The 15,618-nt window shown below is 41.3% G+C and overlaps 1 protein-coding gene across 1 annotated transcript in view; it reads left to right on the forward strand.

Annotated features, from left to right (window-relative positions):
* TMEM232 (transmembrane protein 232) overlaps nucleotides 1–15,618 on the forward strand; it is a 131,482-nt gene that overhangs the window by 55,260 nt on the left and 60,604 nt on the right. Inside the window, exon 10 of the mRNA XM_063456373.1 lies at nucleotides 3,556–3,734. Coding sequence (XP_063312443.1) covers nucleotides 3,556–3,734 — 179 coding nt within the window. The remainder of the gene's footprint in view (nucleotides 1–3,555; nucleotides 3,735–15,618) is intronic.

The following is a 15,618-nucleotide window of genomic DNA, read 5'->3' on the forward strand; positions in this document are numbered from 1 at the left end:
GTGCTGGCTCTACCTCCTTTCCAGTCTCAGCCAATCCTATGGGGAAGTATTTCGATTGGCTCAGACCACCATTTCTGATAATGTCAGCAGACAACAGGCAGGTCAGAGGCAGACAGATCCAGCAGTTGCAGACTTGAATACAAGTAAGATTTTACTATATTTAGGGAGGCAAGAGGGGATCAGTGGGGTTAGATGGTAGTTTTAACACTGTAGGGTCAAGAAGGCACAGAGGGACACACTGTCGAATGTCGCCCTTGACAGTTTCTCTAATACTGAATGCTGTGTAATTGGCAAAAACATTACGTTCAATATGCTTGACAAAGTCGGTTTTCAAACATAATAGTATGAAACATTTTTATTTGGATAAACGTTTTTTGGTAAAGCATAGTAAACGTATAAATACCTGATACGGTGATTTCAGAAGAAAGTTTATGTCCAAAGTCAGTATTCCTGACGACCTTTTAAAGAAGTTGTGCACTGGTTTATTGAAATATGAATTATGGATGAGTAATATTAAACTACTTCTATATATTTATAGAAATATTCTGTTATAATAGCCAGAATTGTCTTCTGCAGGGCTAAGCGAAATATTTTCATAATATTGGATTCACATTGCGTTAGTGTATACAGTAGCCTATGAATATAGAAATATATTGGTTCAACTTATATAGACAGTGGGAACAAAAGAAATGTACTTTTTGATAACATGTGAATTAAATATTTATTACACTTGTGAAATTACATTTTAAAAAATGAATGTTATTTTTATAGAATAAAGGTACAAGCACACTGTCAACATAACAAGTCAAATGGGTTTTTGATTAGAAAATATTTGATGTTCCAAGAGAACCCCAAGTGACTTGGCTTTTCTGTTGTCATAACTAGAATTATGCTTTCAGGAACGCCACACACTGGATTGCTGGTTACATGATCTATATCATATTAAATCAGACCAGTATAGGAGAAATAATAATCTTGGAGGCTGTCTGTAGGGATTATCCACTCTATGCTAGGGGTCTGACGTAGGCAGTACAAAGAACCTTTACTCAAAAACTATTAACATTGTGTTGAAGGCTAGTATGGAAAAGTGGTGTATGATTAAAACAGTTCCATTAAAGAGCTCACCTGTTACTGTTTCCAACTGCATAATCATAAATGTATGCCAGTGCCTCTGTTAACCCTGCTGCATTCTACAGTATTACTTGTACAAAACCAACGAGAAAGGCTGCTCTCCGGACTTTAAAACAAAAAAGTTTATTAGATAATGTTAAAAATTATGACCAACGTTTCGGTCCCCGTTCGGGACCTTTTTCAGGGTCAAAAATAGGACCTATTTTTGACCCTGAAGAAGGTCCCGAACGGGGACCGAAACGTTGGTCGTAATTTTTAACATTATCTAATAAACTTTTTTGTTTTAAAGTCCGGAGTGCAGCCTTTCTCGTTGGTTTTTACATGTCTTGGAGCTCTGGTGGTGCACCCGGCATTGGACTGTCCTGTATGCGTGAGTGCAGGGGATATATTTATTTATATATATATATATATATATATATATATATCTTTTTCAGAGAAAAGTGAGTGTTTACATTGCTACCTAGTAACACCTCTAGATGCATTCACTCAGACGGCCAAAGTAATGCTTCCTTGGTCAGTGCTGCACAGTGTGCAACACTTACATTCACCTTCTCCAGGTTTAGGAGATGCTGATTGCTCAGGGTGACGTTTTAAATCAAATGCACAATAACTTCCCAATGCTTTCCTGTAGGAAAGCATTGGATTGGCTGAGATCATCATGTATGATGATCTCAGGCACTGACACAGTGTGGGAAAAGGGTAACTTTAAACACCTCTTTTCTGAGATAAGAGGGGGGGGAATGGACCTAAATAGCAAGTTTAAAACATTAGTGTCAGGAATACAAATTAGTGTTCCTGACATTATAGTGTTCCTTCACTTGGAATTCTCTCTTTAGTAAATACCGGTAACTATTTTATACTGTCCAGGACTTCCCAGTCTCTCTTCCATCGTATCAGTAACAGGAATGGGAAAAATAATGATGACATCTGCTGCCCCAGAGTGTAACTTGGACAGACCAGGACATGGACATCTCAGTGCTACCTCAGTGGCCCCCATTGCACAGTGCTAGTCACACATGGACTATAGTTTATAGCATTACGTGACCCACCATATAGGATGGAATCTAAAAAGATAATTTTCCCATTGAGATAATAGCCAGCAAATATAATATCTGAATGTCTGATTTGTTCTGAGCAAGAATATAACAATTTATGTAGTAATGATATTTTTTTTGCTTACCATATATGAAAAAGAAACAAACTTATCAGCATAATAAAGCTTTCTTCTTTGCTTTCCTAATGCATGTTCGTATGCTAACTCAGCGATATCGTTTTAATATACTGCCAACTAACTGGCTCAGGTAAATAGCTCCTTTGTGTTCCTTCCACAGAAAAAAAGAAATCTTGTTCTTGAATTTTATTTGAAATAACTGAAGCCCACACTGATCTTTGTATATTCCAACTTGCATCCAGCTAAATTTAACAAATCTTCAAACATTCATACAACAAATACCAGTTGACTGTGTATGTTTTTTATATATATACGTACATACAATAACTACTTTTTTACCACCTTATCTGGAAGTCTATTTCATGGAACATCCGCCCTTTTTGTAAAGAAGTGTATTCTTACGTCAGCATTATGCTCAATTCTTGCGTTTAATGTGTTTAAGACAAGAAGACTCTGTGATGCCATTACGTCCCATTAATTTTCCATTTTGGGTCATGTTTTGCACACACTAATACTTATGACTAAATCGATATACATCATGTAATTTATCCAAGGGTGTTTTATGTTGCCTATACTGTACCAGTTACCATATTTAAAAGGACGCTCCATTGCCCCCACCAAAAATAGTTAGTAGATATACCCCCCAAAAATAGTTAGTAGATATACCCCCATGAAAACACACACACACACACACATTTAATTATTCTTTTTTTTTTAATTGTGGACATATCTGAAAACAGCTTGCATAAGCTACAAATTTCTGGTCTGCAGTCTCTGCAAGCCCTCCCCTTATAACACTGCCCAGACTTTTTATGGCTGTCCAATCACAGATTTCTCAATGCAGCTCAATGAGAAGTCTTTGCAAGGCAGGGGCTCTTGGCTATTGCTGCCTCTTGAGTTTAGCACCACTGAGCTAAATACGCAGGAAGTAACAGGGCTGATTGCCTGGCTGACACTTAAGGTGTTATTAGAAGGGAAGTTTATGAAAGTGCCAATTGCTATTGAAATCTTCACTTTTTGTAAACATTAGCAGCATAGATATTACCCAATATACAATATATACAATATATGTAAAAACTCTATAAAATATCAACACACCGTACAGGCTGTTTTTCTGAATCCTAGTGTAATTAAAATTAATTCCCAGCTGTCAGATCTAGTTTGGCTGTCCAGCACATCTTGCTTCTTGTTTTCTGAACAATTCCATAAGATTGCAAAGATAAGAAAGTCATATTTGTCTCTGTTCATTGAAGGTGATCAAACGAAGTGGATTATTCATTATTGTGCGGTCTACAACCTGGCTAAAATCTGTCATGAACTCCTCGGGGACTCGAGCAGAGATGGTCTTAGAAATGCCATATGGAGAGCATTGTATAAACACCGAAACAACAAGAAGGATGGAAGCACTCTAGATGCTGTCAAACTAGCAGAGGTGAGTATTTTAGATGATGCATAGTGGCTGACAGAAGTGTTTCTATTTATGGTGTAAGAAAATGTTAGGTGTCTAGCTTTACTGCAGAGTCTGGAAGAAGAATTAAAAAGACTTCTACTATGAAGCAAACGTCCTTATAATGCAGAGGGTGAACATTGTCAAAGAACATATTAAGGTTTATTGTACCTTATTGTATAAGTACCAAACAGTAACATATTTAAATCTGAATGACACAATTTAGGGTAAAATAGCCACGCAGGGCCTGTAGCTGAATCAGAGACTTTTTCCATATCGGATGCTTTAACCTACATTTTGTCATATGAAACTCTATTTGCCACCATTTCTATTTTATTGAATAAACAAGAATAGCGTACTAAGGGGTAGGTGGGTGCCCACATGGCACCTATGTCCTGCCTGTTACTCTTTGAAGCATGGCTACGTGGGACCTACGTAGAAGATTTAATTAACCCCTTGCCCGATCTAGCAGGGAGAAAGCTGCATTACTGACACAGGCAGCGGAGGGAGAGTTATATGATACCGCCACCTGCTGCCTGTTAACTGCATACCAATGGGGAAGCAGGAGGAAGTCCCTGCTTCCCCAACCATTAGACAACAGACACCACTGTGCCTCCAGCCTCCGCTGCTCCCCCATGAAGGTAAGAGGAACATTTGGTAACTGTGTTCCTGTTTGTGTGTGTGACTGGTAGCCTGTAACTGTGTATTACTATGTGCATGTTATTTTGTACATCTGTGTAATCATCTGACTATTTGCCTGTGGCTCGTATGTGTACATACGAGTAAAGACACATCTTTCTAGAAGCTTTGAGGAAAGAGGAAGCAGAGGTATGGGACAATAGTTGAAAGGGGAAGACGGGTCTATGGATGGCTTTTTTACATAGTTACATAGTTACATAGCTGAAAAGAGACTTGCGTCCATCAAGTACAGCCTTCCTCACATATGTTTTTTGCTGTTGATCCAAAAGAAGGCAAAAAAACCCAGTTTGAAGCACTTCCAATTTTGCAACAAGCTAGGAAAAAAATTCCTTCTTGACCCCAGAATGGCAGTCAGATTTATCCTTGGATTAAGCAGTTATTACCCTACATTCTGTTTTTGCAAGTATGCATCTAGTAACTGTTTGAACATCTGTATGGACTCTGATAAAACCACTTCTTCAGGCAGAGAATTCCACATCCTGATTGTTCTTACAGTAAAAAAACCTTTCCTTTGCCTTAGACGAAATCTTCTTTCTTCTAGTCTAAACGCATGACCTCGTGTCCTATGTAAAGTCTGGTTTGTGAATAGATTTCCACACAATGGTTTGTATTGGCCTCGAATATATTTGTATAATGTTATCATATCCCCTCTCAGGCGACGTTTTTCTAAACTAAATAGATTTACATTTGTTAACCTTTCTTCATAGCTGATATGTTCCATTCCTTTTATTAATTTTGTAGCCCGCCTCTGCACTTTTTCTAGTGCCATAATATCCTTCTTTAGAACAGGTGCCCAAAATTGCACAGCATATTCAATGTGTGGTCTTACCAGTGATTTATAAAGAGGCAAAATGATATTCTCGTCCCGAGAATGAATGCCCCTTTTCATGCATGACAATACCCTACTGGCCTTGGCCACTGCTGATTGACATTGCACTTTGTTGCATAGTTTGTTGTCTATAACAATTCCCAAGTCCTTTTCGTGTGTTGTTATCCCTAATTCGCTTCCATTAAGGGTATACGTTGCTTGTGTATTCTTTACGCCGAAGTGCATAACTTTGCATTTTTCAACATTAAATTTCATCTGCCATTTGAGTGCCCAGTCCTCCAGTCTATCTAAATCCCTGTGCAGCAAAGTAATATCTTGCTCACATTGTATTATTTTACAAAGTTTTGTGTCATCTGCAAACACTGAAACATGACTTTCAATGCTGTCTTCAAGATCATTTATAAACATGTTAAATAGTAGGGGTCCCAGAACGGACCCCTGAGGGACACCAAAATTTACCATTAAAGACAACTTTGTACTCTGTTTTTAAGCCACTGTTCTACCCAAGAACAAGCATTTTCATCTAGACCAATTTCATTGAGTTTGAACACTAATCTTCTGCGTGGAACTGTATCAAATGCCTTGGCAAAATCCAAATAGATCACATCCACTGCAACACCCTGATCTATACTTCTACTTACTTCTTTGTAGAATGCAATCAAGTTAGTTTGACACGACCTGTGCTTCATAAAACCGTGCTGATTTTTGCTGAAAACCATGTTCTTCTCAAGGAATTCTTGAATATTATCCCTTAATAACTTTTCAAATATTTTACCAGCCACAGAAGTTAATCTCACAGGTCTATAATTTCCAGGCAAGGATTTTGAACCCTTTTTGATTATAGGAACCACATCTGCCTTCCTCCAATCCTCCGGAACACTTCCTGAAAGAAAATAATCTTGAAGGATTAAAAACAGAGGTTCACTTATTTCTACACTTAGTTCCTTAAGTACATGTGGATGGATACCGTCAGGCCCTGGAGCTTTGTTTATATTAACTTTCTTAAGTTGCTGCAGCACCTTGTCTTGAGTTAACCAATTACAATTATTCTGCAAGTTTTTAGTAGCAATCATTTGCACATCTATTGCCATGGGTTCTTCCTTAATATATACAGACGAGAAATAGTTATTTAAAATTACTGCCTTTTCCTGGTCTTCATTGACTAACACCCCCATTTCAGTTTTTAGTGTACCTACACTTTCATTTTTGGGTTTTTTAGAATTTATGTACTTAAAAAATGCTTTGGGGTTGGTTTTGCTCTCTTTAGCTATCATTTTTTCATTTTGAAGTTTAGCAGGTCTAATTGCCTTTTTGCACGCATTATTTGCTTCCTTATATCTATTATAAGATGCATCTGATTTGTCCGATTTAAATGCTTTAAATGCCCTTTTCTTATTTTTAATCTCTTGTTTTACTTTTCTACTAAGCCACATTGGTTTTAATTTGTTTCTTTTATATTTATTTCCCAATGGTACATACTGAGAAATGTACCTTTCTAATATTTGTTGGAAGATGATCCATTTATCCTCAGTGTTCTTTTCACTAAAGAGTTTATGCCAGTCAATATATTGTAAAGCTTCCCTTAACTTATTGAAATTGGCCTTTTTAAAATTATATGTTTTAGTATACCCCATGTGCTTTTGTTTTTTTTAGTTTATTTCAAAGGGCACTATATTGTGATCACTATTTCCCAAGTGCTCACCTACTTGAATGTTGGACAAAAGATCAACGGTGTTTGTTAAAACCAGGTCCAGACAAGCGTCCATTCTAGTTGGTGCTTGTACTAGTTGTGACATGAAGGTGTAATTTAACAAGTTTAAAAACCTAATTCCCTTTGCTGAGCTACTAGTCCCTCTGTCCCAATTTATGTCCGGGTAATTAAAATCTCCAATAATTAAAGTGTTACCCAGATTTGCAGCTTTCTCAATTTGCTCAAACAGCTGTTGTTCCTCGTCAATATTAACACTAGGTGGTTTATAACATATCCCAACCAATAGTTGGTTTCCCTAAAGCCCATCTCCTTTCTGTCCTATCTCCATTTTGTAAATTGATATGACCCTCCCCCCTACTACTAGTTTAAAATCTCCTCCAACCTTCTAGCCATCCTATCCCCCAGCACTGCAGACCCTCTCCTGTTTAGGTGCAATCCATCACTACTATAAAGGTTGTACCCAATCGCAAAGTCGGCCCAGTGCTCTAAAAACCCCAAACCCTCCTTCCTGCACCAAGACTTCAGCCACGCATTAACCTCTCTAATCTCCCGCTGCCTTTCCACTGTAGCACGTGGCACAGGTAATATCTCAGAGAATACCACCTTGGAGGTCCTTTTCTTAAGTTTGCTACCTAATTCCCTGAAATCATTCTTTAGGACCTTCCATCTTCCTCTTACTTTGTCATTGGTGCCAACAGGGACCATGACCGCTGGGTCATCCCCAGCCCCTCCCAATATTCTATCCACTCTGTCAGCAACATGCCGGACCCTAGCACCCGGGAGACAGCAAACTGTCCGGTTGAGCCGATCAGAGCGGCAGATTGCCCTATCTGCTCTCCTAATGATAGAGTCCCCTACCACCACAACCTGTCTTGCCTTCCTTACATTTTGATTCCCACCCGTACCAGGATGGTTACGACAGTAGCATGATTAAGGGGAGATGGGACAACACCAGATGAAAGAGAGCAGTTTAGGATGTGTGTTAAGAATGGTACAAGACAAGGGGAGAGAGATCTGATAAGGTGGGAAGGTACAGGATCAAGTGGACAGGTGGTGAGACGAGAGGAGATGTGATTGTGTTCATGCGACTGTGTGTGATGGTGTATGTGTCTGATTGTTCATCTGACTGTGTTACTGTATGTGGCTGTGTGTGATTGTGTGCCTATTTCTGAGTGTTAGAGTGTGATTGAATGTCTGTTACTGTGTGTGACTGTATATGACTATAGTGTATATGTGTGACTGTTTACATTGGTGTATATGTGTGTCTAGGAATATGTCAGTGTAAGTGACTGTGTGTGTATAATTGTGTGCTTATATTTGTTATGGTGGTTTATGATTGTGTGTATGTGATGCTCTGACCTAGTCGTCTAGCCATAATTATATGGTCCTTGTCAAAGTCACTCAGATCTTATCGCTTACCCGATTTTCCTGATTCCAACACTAGAAATTCAAGAACTGATTGTTTACTTCCTGCTTAATATATCCCACGTCTTGACAGGTGCCATTGTAACGATATAATTAATGTTATTCGCTTTACCTGTCAGTGATTTTAATGTTGTGGCTAATCAGTGTATATATTATTATGTGAATTTTTGTAAAAAAATCTTTTTAGGGAAAAAGGCAATGTTTTTGTGTGCAGTCCCCGTGCCTATTAGTCACTGTCACTCTGACAGCCATTAGGTAGGGACTTATAAGGTAATTTACTAAAATGAGAATTCATTGGGAATTTAGAAATAAATGCCAAAGTATAGAACATAAAACAAAGACTTAGATAATTTTTCCAGTTCAGCTATTTTAGCCTTACATTTAAGATTCACTTTGAATTCCCACTTTAGTACATAACCCTGGTAGCATGGTGATATTTCTTGATATGTGTCTAATGGATTGGCAGATTGTGGTCATCCCTGCGCATGCGCCATATGCATTATTGCTTCTCAGTCAAAACATTTGATGACAGAACTCATCAAGCTTGATGACTTCACAGTTGGAGGATTGGAGGAGTCTATGGAGCAGGATTACTGATGAGTCTAGTGTATTTTTAAAGGTCTCAGTTTCCTTTTTCTTTTTAAAAAATTAGGCCCATTAATCTAAATACTTAAACTAGCTTTAGAAATTCAATCAGACTGTTCCTTTAAATCTAAAGCACAACTAGTAAATTGTTTAAATTTAATATATTATTTTTTGCTGCCTTACAGTCCCTATAATTATTTGTATCTAAACCCAACTCATTTCAAACCACAATAGTTTATTCATGAAGCCACTAACACTGCACATTTCATATACTTCACATAATGCAAGTGTCCTTAGGAATCACTGTGAATTATTCACACTTGCGTACACTTTTGTATTCATGAAAAATCATATAAACTAAAATATTCGGCGTTGTGCGTGGAAAGACGTTTCATGTCATTCTATGTTGCTTAAAGCCAATTATATTATTCTTTGTGTTTCATTTGCTCTAGGTGCCTGTAGCAAACATTATAATAACAAAATACTATGTTCAACAGCTAAACTATTCTACTGTTATTAATATGTAGATTTCCGTCCAAACGTCAGCATTAGCTATCGTAGGTCACGCTTTACTGTATTCATTGCTGAGGGTGATCTGGTTAGAGTGCATAATGAATATCATGTTATTGTTTACTGGCAGACAGACAAGATATTCAGATATCCAAAATCACAAGTACATTTATTACCATTTTTATCAGGAATTCTGAGAGACAAGCATTAACCTGTTCAGCAGGGTTGTAGAGTTGATACACAAAATCTTCCATTCTGACTGCAATCCCTCAATTTATTTTACCCCTGACTCTGACTCACTATACAATATATAATTATGTTCCAGCTGTTGTAATATAATTTACTGTATATGGCGGCGTAGAAGTCAACATTATATGTGTAAAAAAAAAAACATCCCAAAAATGATTCTGACTCACCAGCCATGCCTTCCACTGTCAATAATACATGCGTACGCATAGTGGAAGTTTGCTGGGATAGTCTAACCAAGTATTTATACAATTTCCAGCTACAAATGAAAAAGTATGCAAAATCAGACATTTGTACTAATTTTTCTCTGGAGAGATATTGAGATATAATCATTACCCCTTCTCAAATGTAACCTCATAAATAGCAGAAAGTATGCTGCCATATTGGCACGCGGTAGATGATGAACATATCATTTTTGAGTCTTAATGAATAGAATTAATCTCCTTTATTGAAATCTTTGGAAAAAATACTATTCAGTGAGCAGAGTAGACCCTTACTGTGTTAAGAGAAGCCAGGCGCTCGTGTGTATCAGTATATACATGTAATGACATTTAGTACATTAGCCAAAGGGAGTGAATGACTTATAAACTTGGGTAACGCGAAGATAAGAAAGCAGAATTGGCCTAATTACAGAATTCTTCCACTATGAATATTCATTCATAAACCTGAACACTATGAAATCACATGGCTTGGTTGGTGCGTCAGAGAGAAAGCACACTGGACCAGAATGAGATCGCCCCAGGGCGTGAGAAAGATAAAGCTGTTTTTTTTTTTTTTTGAAACAGTGCTTGTAAAGTAGTAAATAGAGGCATTGTAACGAGTATATACCCCTACACGCAGGATCCAGCCAAACAGAAGACAGCACAGAGGAGAGATACGTCTACCGGACCTTAGAGTGGCCGGACTCGACGTAAAGGAGAAGTACAGAGTCAGGAGCGATCCGAGGTCAAGGGCACAAAGAGACAGCGTAAACGAGAACTAGCCGGGGTCTGGTACACAGGAATCAGCAAGCCGGAAAACAGTACAGACAAGGATAAAGCGAAAACGAAGTCAGAATACAAAGCCAAGGTCAAGTACGGAGAAACACAACTGAATACAACAAGCACTAAAGGGAACTGTAGCAGAAACCACGATAGGGCAAGGAACTAAGGGAAAAGGGTAAGTATAAGTAGCCTTCAAACTAATGTGATTGGCTCCTGTCACTTCCACTCCCCCAACAGGTAAGTGTATGGGGTGATTGGCATGACAGGAGCCAATGGGAGCCTTTTTGCAATTTAGGCTCCCACTGTCTCTTTAAGAGCGCGCCCGAGATTCGCGGCGCGCTCTTAGCTGCAGGCGGGACACGTGACCACTTCTCGCGGTCACTGCCCGCCTTCCTGTTTGAGCAGTCGGATGAGCCGCGCGCGGCTCGTGCAGCCGCAGGACCGCGCGCGGCTTGAAGAGAGGACCGCGGCCGGCCCCCGGATAAGGTAAGTACCGCTACAGTACCCCCCCTGAGGACACGCCCTCCGGGCGGGCAGGACCAGGCCTGGCAGGAAAACGCGAATGGAAAGAACGTACAAGGCGGGGAGCATGAACAGCATCCGCAGAAATCCAACTGCGCTCCTCAGGCCCATAACCCTTCCAATGTACCAAGTACTGAAGCCGACCCCTGAGGAAACGAGAGTCAATAACAGCAGACACTTCGAACTCCTCATGATCCTCCACAGAGACAGGAGGGGGAGTATGCTGGGTATAGCGGTTGCGTACGTAAGGCTTCAACAACGAGGTGTGAAATACATTGGGTATACGCAGATTCTTAGGCAGACCCAAGGCATAAGAAACGGGATTACCCTTATGTATAATGCGATAAGGACCAATGAAGCGGGGAGCCAATTTCATAGAAGGCACCCGGAGGCAAATATTCCGTGTGGAAAGCAAAACTCTGTCCCCCACAACATAGGAAGGAGCCGCTCTGCGATGCTTGTCAGCCTGAGTCTTCTGGCGGGCAGCAGAGTCCACCAAAGAACGCTGAACCTGCTCCCAAGTATTACGCAAACCAGCCAAATGCTCATCCAGAACTGGCATGCCCTGTGAGGAGAATGCAGCCGGAAGAACAACGGGATGCTGGCCATAGACAACGTAAAAAGGGCTTTTGCCGGAAGAATCATGAGTGGCATTATTCCGAGCAAATTCAGCCCAAGGAAGCAGGTCAGACCAATTGTCCTGATGGTGAGACACAAAACAACGGAGGTACTGCTCTAGAGACTGGTTGGCACGTTCAGCAGCTCCATTAGACTGGGGATGGTAAGCGGAAGAAAATGAGAGGGAAATACCCATCTCCGAACAAAAGGCTTTCCAGAACCTGGAAATAAATTGGCTACCCCTATCGGATACAATAGATAAGGGAATACCATGTAATCGAAACACTTCTTTAGCGAAGATAAGAGCCAGTTCCTTAGCTGCTACCTCATCCAATATAGAATCTGATAAGCCTTCCATGAAGGCAGTAGTTAACCCATTATTGGTCCAATCGACCTGTGAGGCAAGGGTACGAAACTGTATAGCGTAATCAGCCACAGACCTAGAACCCTGTTTAACCCTCATTAATGCTCTAACGGCATTCTTAGACCTTTTCATAGTGTCAAAAGTTCTGCGAAAAGCTGTTAGGAAACTGTGAAAGTTATGCACCATAGGTCCATTAGCCTCCCAAATAGGGTTTGCCCATTCAAGTGCTTTGTCGGTAAGTTGGTGCATAAAGAACCCAACTTTGGACCTCTCTGTGGGAAATGAACGTGGATACATTTCAAAATGAAACTCTATTTGGTTAATGAACCCTCTGCATGTCTTAGAATCCCCTCCATACCTAGGAGGAGGCGTTAAATGTGCTGTAGCATTAGGCATAGTCGATAGTCGATACTTCAGGAAGCAGGGTTGTAGGAGGGTTAGGTGCGGTTGCTGGAATGGTTCTAGCTAAGAGCGTCTGGAGAGCCTGAGCTATTTGATCCATACGGTGATCCTGCTCTACAAATCTACCCTCATGGGTCGCCATCTGTTGAGCTAAATCTGCGGGGTCCATGGCCCTATCGTAATGTAACGAGTATATACCCCTACACGCAGGATCCAGCCAAACAGAAGACAGCACAGAGGAGAGATACGTCTACCGGACCTTAGAGTTGCCGGACTCGACGTAAAGGAGAAGTACAGAGTCAGGAGCGATCCGAGGTCAAGGGCACAAAGAGACAGCGTAAACGAGAACTAGCCGGGGTCTGGTACACAGGAATCAGCAAGCCGGCAAACAGTACAGACAAGGATAAAGCGAAAACGAAGTCAGAATACAAAGCCAAGGTCAAGTACGGAGAAACACAACTGAATACAACAAGCACTAAAGGGAACTGTAGCAGAAACCACGATAGGGCAAGGAACTAAGGGAAAAGGGTAAGTATAAGTAGCCTTCAAACTAATGTGATTGGCTCCTGTCACTTCCACTCCCCCAACAGGTAAGTGTATGGGGTGATTGGCATGACAGGAGCCAATGGGAGCCTTTTTGCAATTTAGGCTCCCACTGTCTCTTTAAGAGCGCGCCCGAGATTTGCGGCGCGCTCTTAGCTGCAGGCGGGACACGTGACCGCTTCTCGTGGTCACTGCCGCCTTCCTGTTTGAGCAGTCGGATGAGCCGCAGGACCGCGCGCGGCTTGAAGAGAGGACCGCGGCCGGCCCCCGGATAAGGTAAGTACCGCCTCAGGCATCTAACTGATAGCATTGGTTGTTTAACCCCTTAAGGACACATGACGTGTCTGACACGTCATGATTCCCTTTTATTCCAGAAGTTTGGTCCTTAAGGGGTTAATGTATACACACAGTTCTGTCAATTTTTTTTGTTCTATACAATTATGAATTATTGTATAAGAGTATTAACCACAAAACTATGTGTCTGTTGTATTAAAAAGAAAAATGAAAAAAGAAAAATTATTTAGAAGTCCATTTCTATTTGTAAATGCCAGCTGTATGCTTAAATACCATTTTCTTTCTCTAACAAGAAGATAAAATAACAACAAATGTATCATCTTGTAAGTTACAAATATCCCTAAAAGGTGTTGGCAATAAAAACTAGATTTATCAGTAAGTGGGTTGAAAATCATTTAAGGAGGAAACGTGTTTGGTGGAATATGATATGGCATAATGAAATAATGTGAGCAAAGCGTCTTTTTTTTTTTTTTTTTTTTAATTCTTTATTTTTTGTGTGCAAGATTTCACAAAACGGGTCGTGATGCCACAATAGCAGTCACAAGCACAGTGTCTACATACATTTCACATATGGCATATAGATGATCTGCACAATTTTTATATTATGATAACATTAGAGTATTACGCATTTGGTGCTCCAGCTGTTTTCACCGCTAGTATAATCAGTTTATGCTATAGGTACATAAAGACAAGCATGGCTAAGAATTACAATTTGCTGCACTGGAGTTAGCATGACATGAAGTTAGTCGTTTGCTGGCTATAGTCATATGAGTGTTTGGTCTCTGATAAGTCGTTTGGTCTAATGAGTTAAGCTCTACCTCAGGCGCCCCCACGGAGCATGTGGAGTTTTGTGTGGTTAGTTGCTGTCAGGCCTGGGGTCTACGTAGTTAACATTAATGGGGGTATTTGTCAGGGCTTATGTGCGGCATCTTTGTCTGCAGTGGCCTGTTTATACCAGAAGTTGTCAGGTTGTGATGTCAGGTTAGTCAGAGTGTGTGTGAGTCAGTGGATACCGTTTTTTTTTCAGTGTTTGCAGGTACGGCATTATAGCGTCCATAGTTAGTGACCAGAAATTAGCCGAAGCCTAGGCTTGGTTGTGGACATATAGGGCGGTAGGAGACCCGGCTGCAGAGTTCAATTAAGCACTCTTCAGAGCCCTGGGTAATCCTGGGGGCCTGCTTCTGCGGCTTGCGGTTTCGAGTGCTTCAGCTGTGGGTCGCTTTCCTTCCCTGTGTGGGAGTTGTCGAGGATCCGAGTATGAAGTTCCCTCCAGTGGGCTCGGGTCTTCCGTGCCGGAGTTTGGTGTTCAGGGCAGGAGCTCCTGGATGTCTGCTGCTGGATTGGGCTTGTTTGGTGTTGCTGTGTGGTCCGTGCGTTAGGGATGCCTGAGGGGAACCCTCTCTGTTCCCGCCGTTTGTCTCTCCACTCGCGGTTCTTTGCCGGAACTGGTAGCTGCTTAAGGTGGGTTGCTGGTGGGCATGTGAGGTCCACAAGTCGGCTCTGCCTTTGGGGGGCTTTGGATTATGTGGCGGGTCGCTCTTTGTATGCCCATGTGGTTGCGGGAAATCCGCCATTTTGGAGCTCTCCCTTTGGGCTGGGTTCTGCGGCCTGGATTGTGTTTTGGCTCGGCAGTCATCCGTGGTGGTCGCTCGCGGGGACCGGGATAACCCCCGCCGGTCCAGGGGGGGGGGACGGGGACAGCCGGCCACCGTTCGGAGACCCGGGGGAGCGGCCGTCTCTCCCCGGCTCAAGCTCGAGTAGGCCCCAGGCCGTGGTCGGGTTACTCCGGCGCCATACCGTATCTTGAGAGGTATCGCTGTGTGTGCCCTCATCTTGTGGGCAGTTTAGGTGCCAATTTGGGTTGGTGGCTACTTATGGTGCGGAGTTGGCTCCGATTTTCCGGTCCAGATCCCAGAGCTCAGACGAGACACGTCTGATCTGTTCGGCGGTCAGGCCCCGCCCCGCAAAGCGTCTTTTTTAACTAGTTCAGCAACATATGTTGGCAAATATCTCAAAATCTACTGATTGTAGCTACTCTGCCATCTGGTATTGTATCCTCGAGAAACATTAATCAGAATATATTTTTACATTCGGCAGAAAGTAAAGCGCCCGTGTAAGTTAACTACCTAAAGAGAATA

This window comes from Pelobates fuscus, chromosome 5 (assembly GCF_036172605.1).
Source record: "Pelobates fuscus isolate aPelFus1 chromosome 5, aPelFus1.pri, whole genome shotgun sequence".
Lineage (NCBI taxonomy): Eukaryota > Metazoa > Chordata > Amphibia > Anura > Pelobatidae > Pelobates > Pelobates fuscus.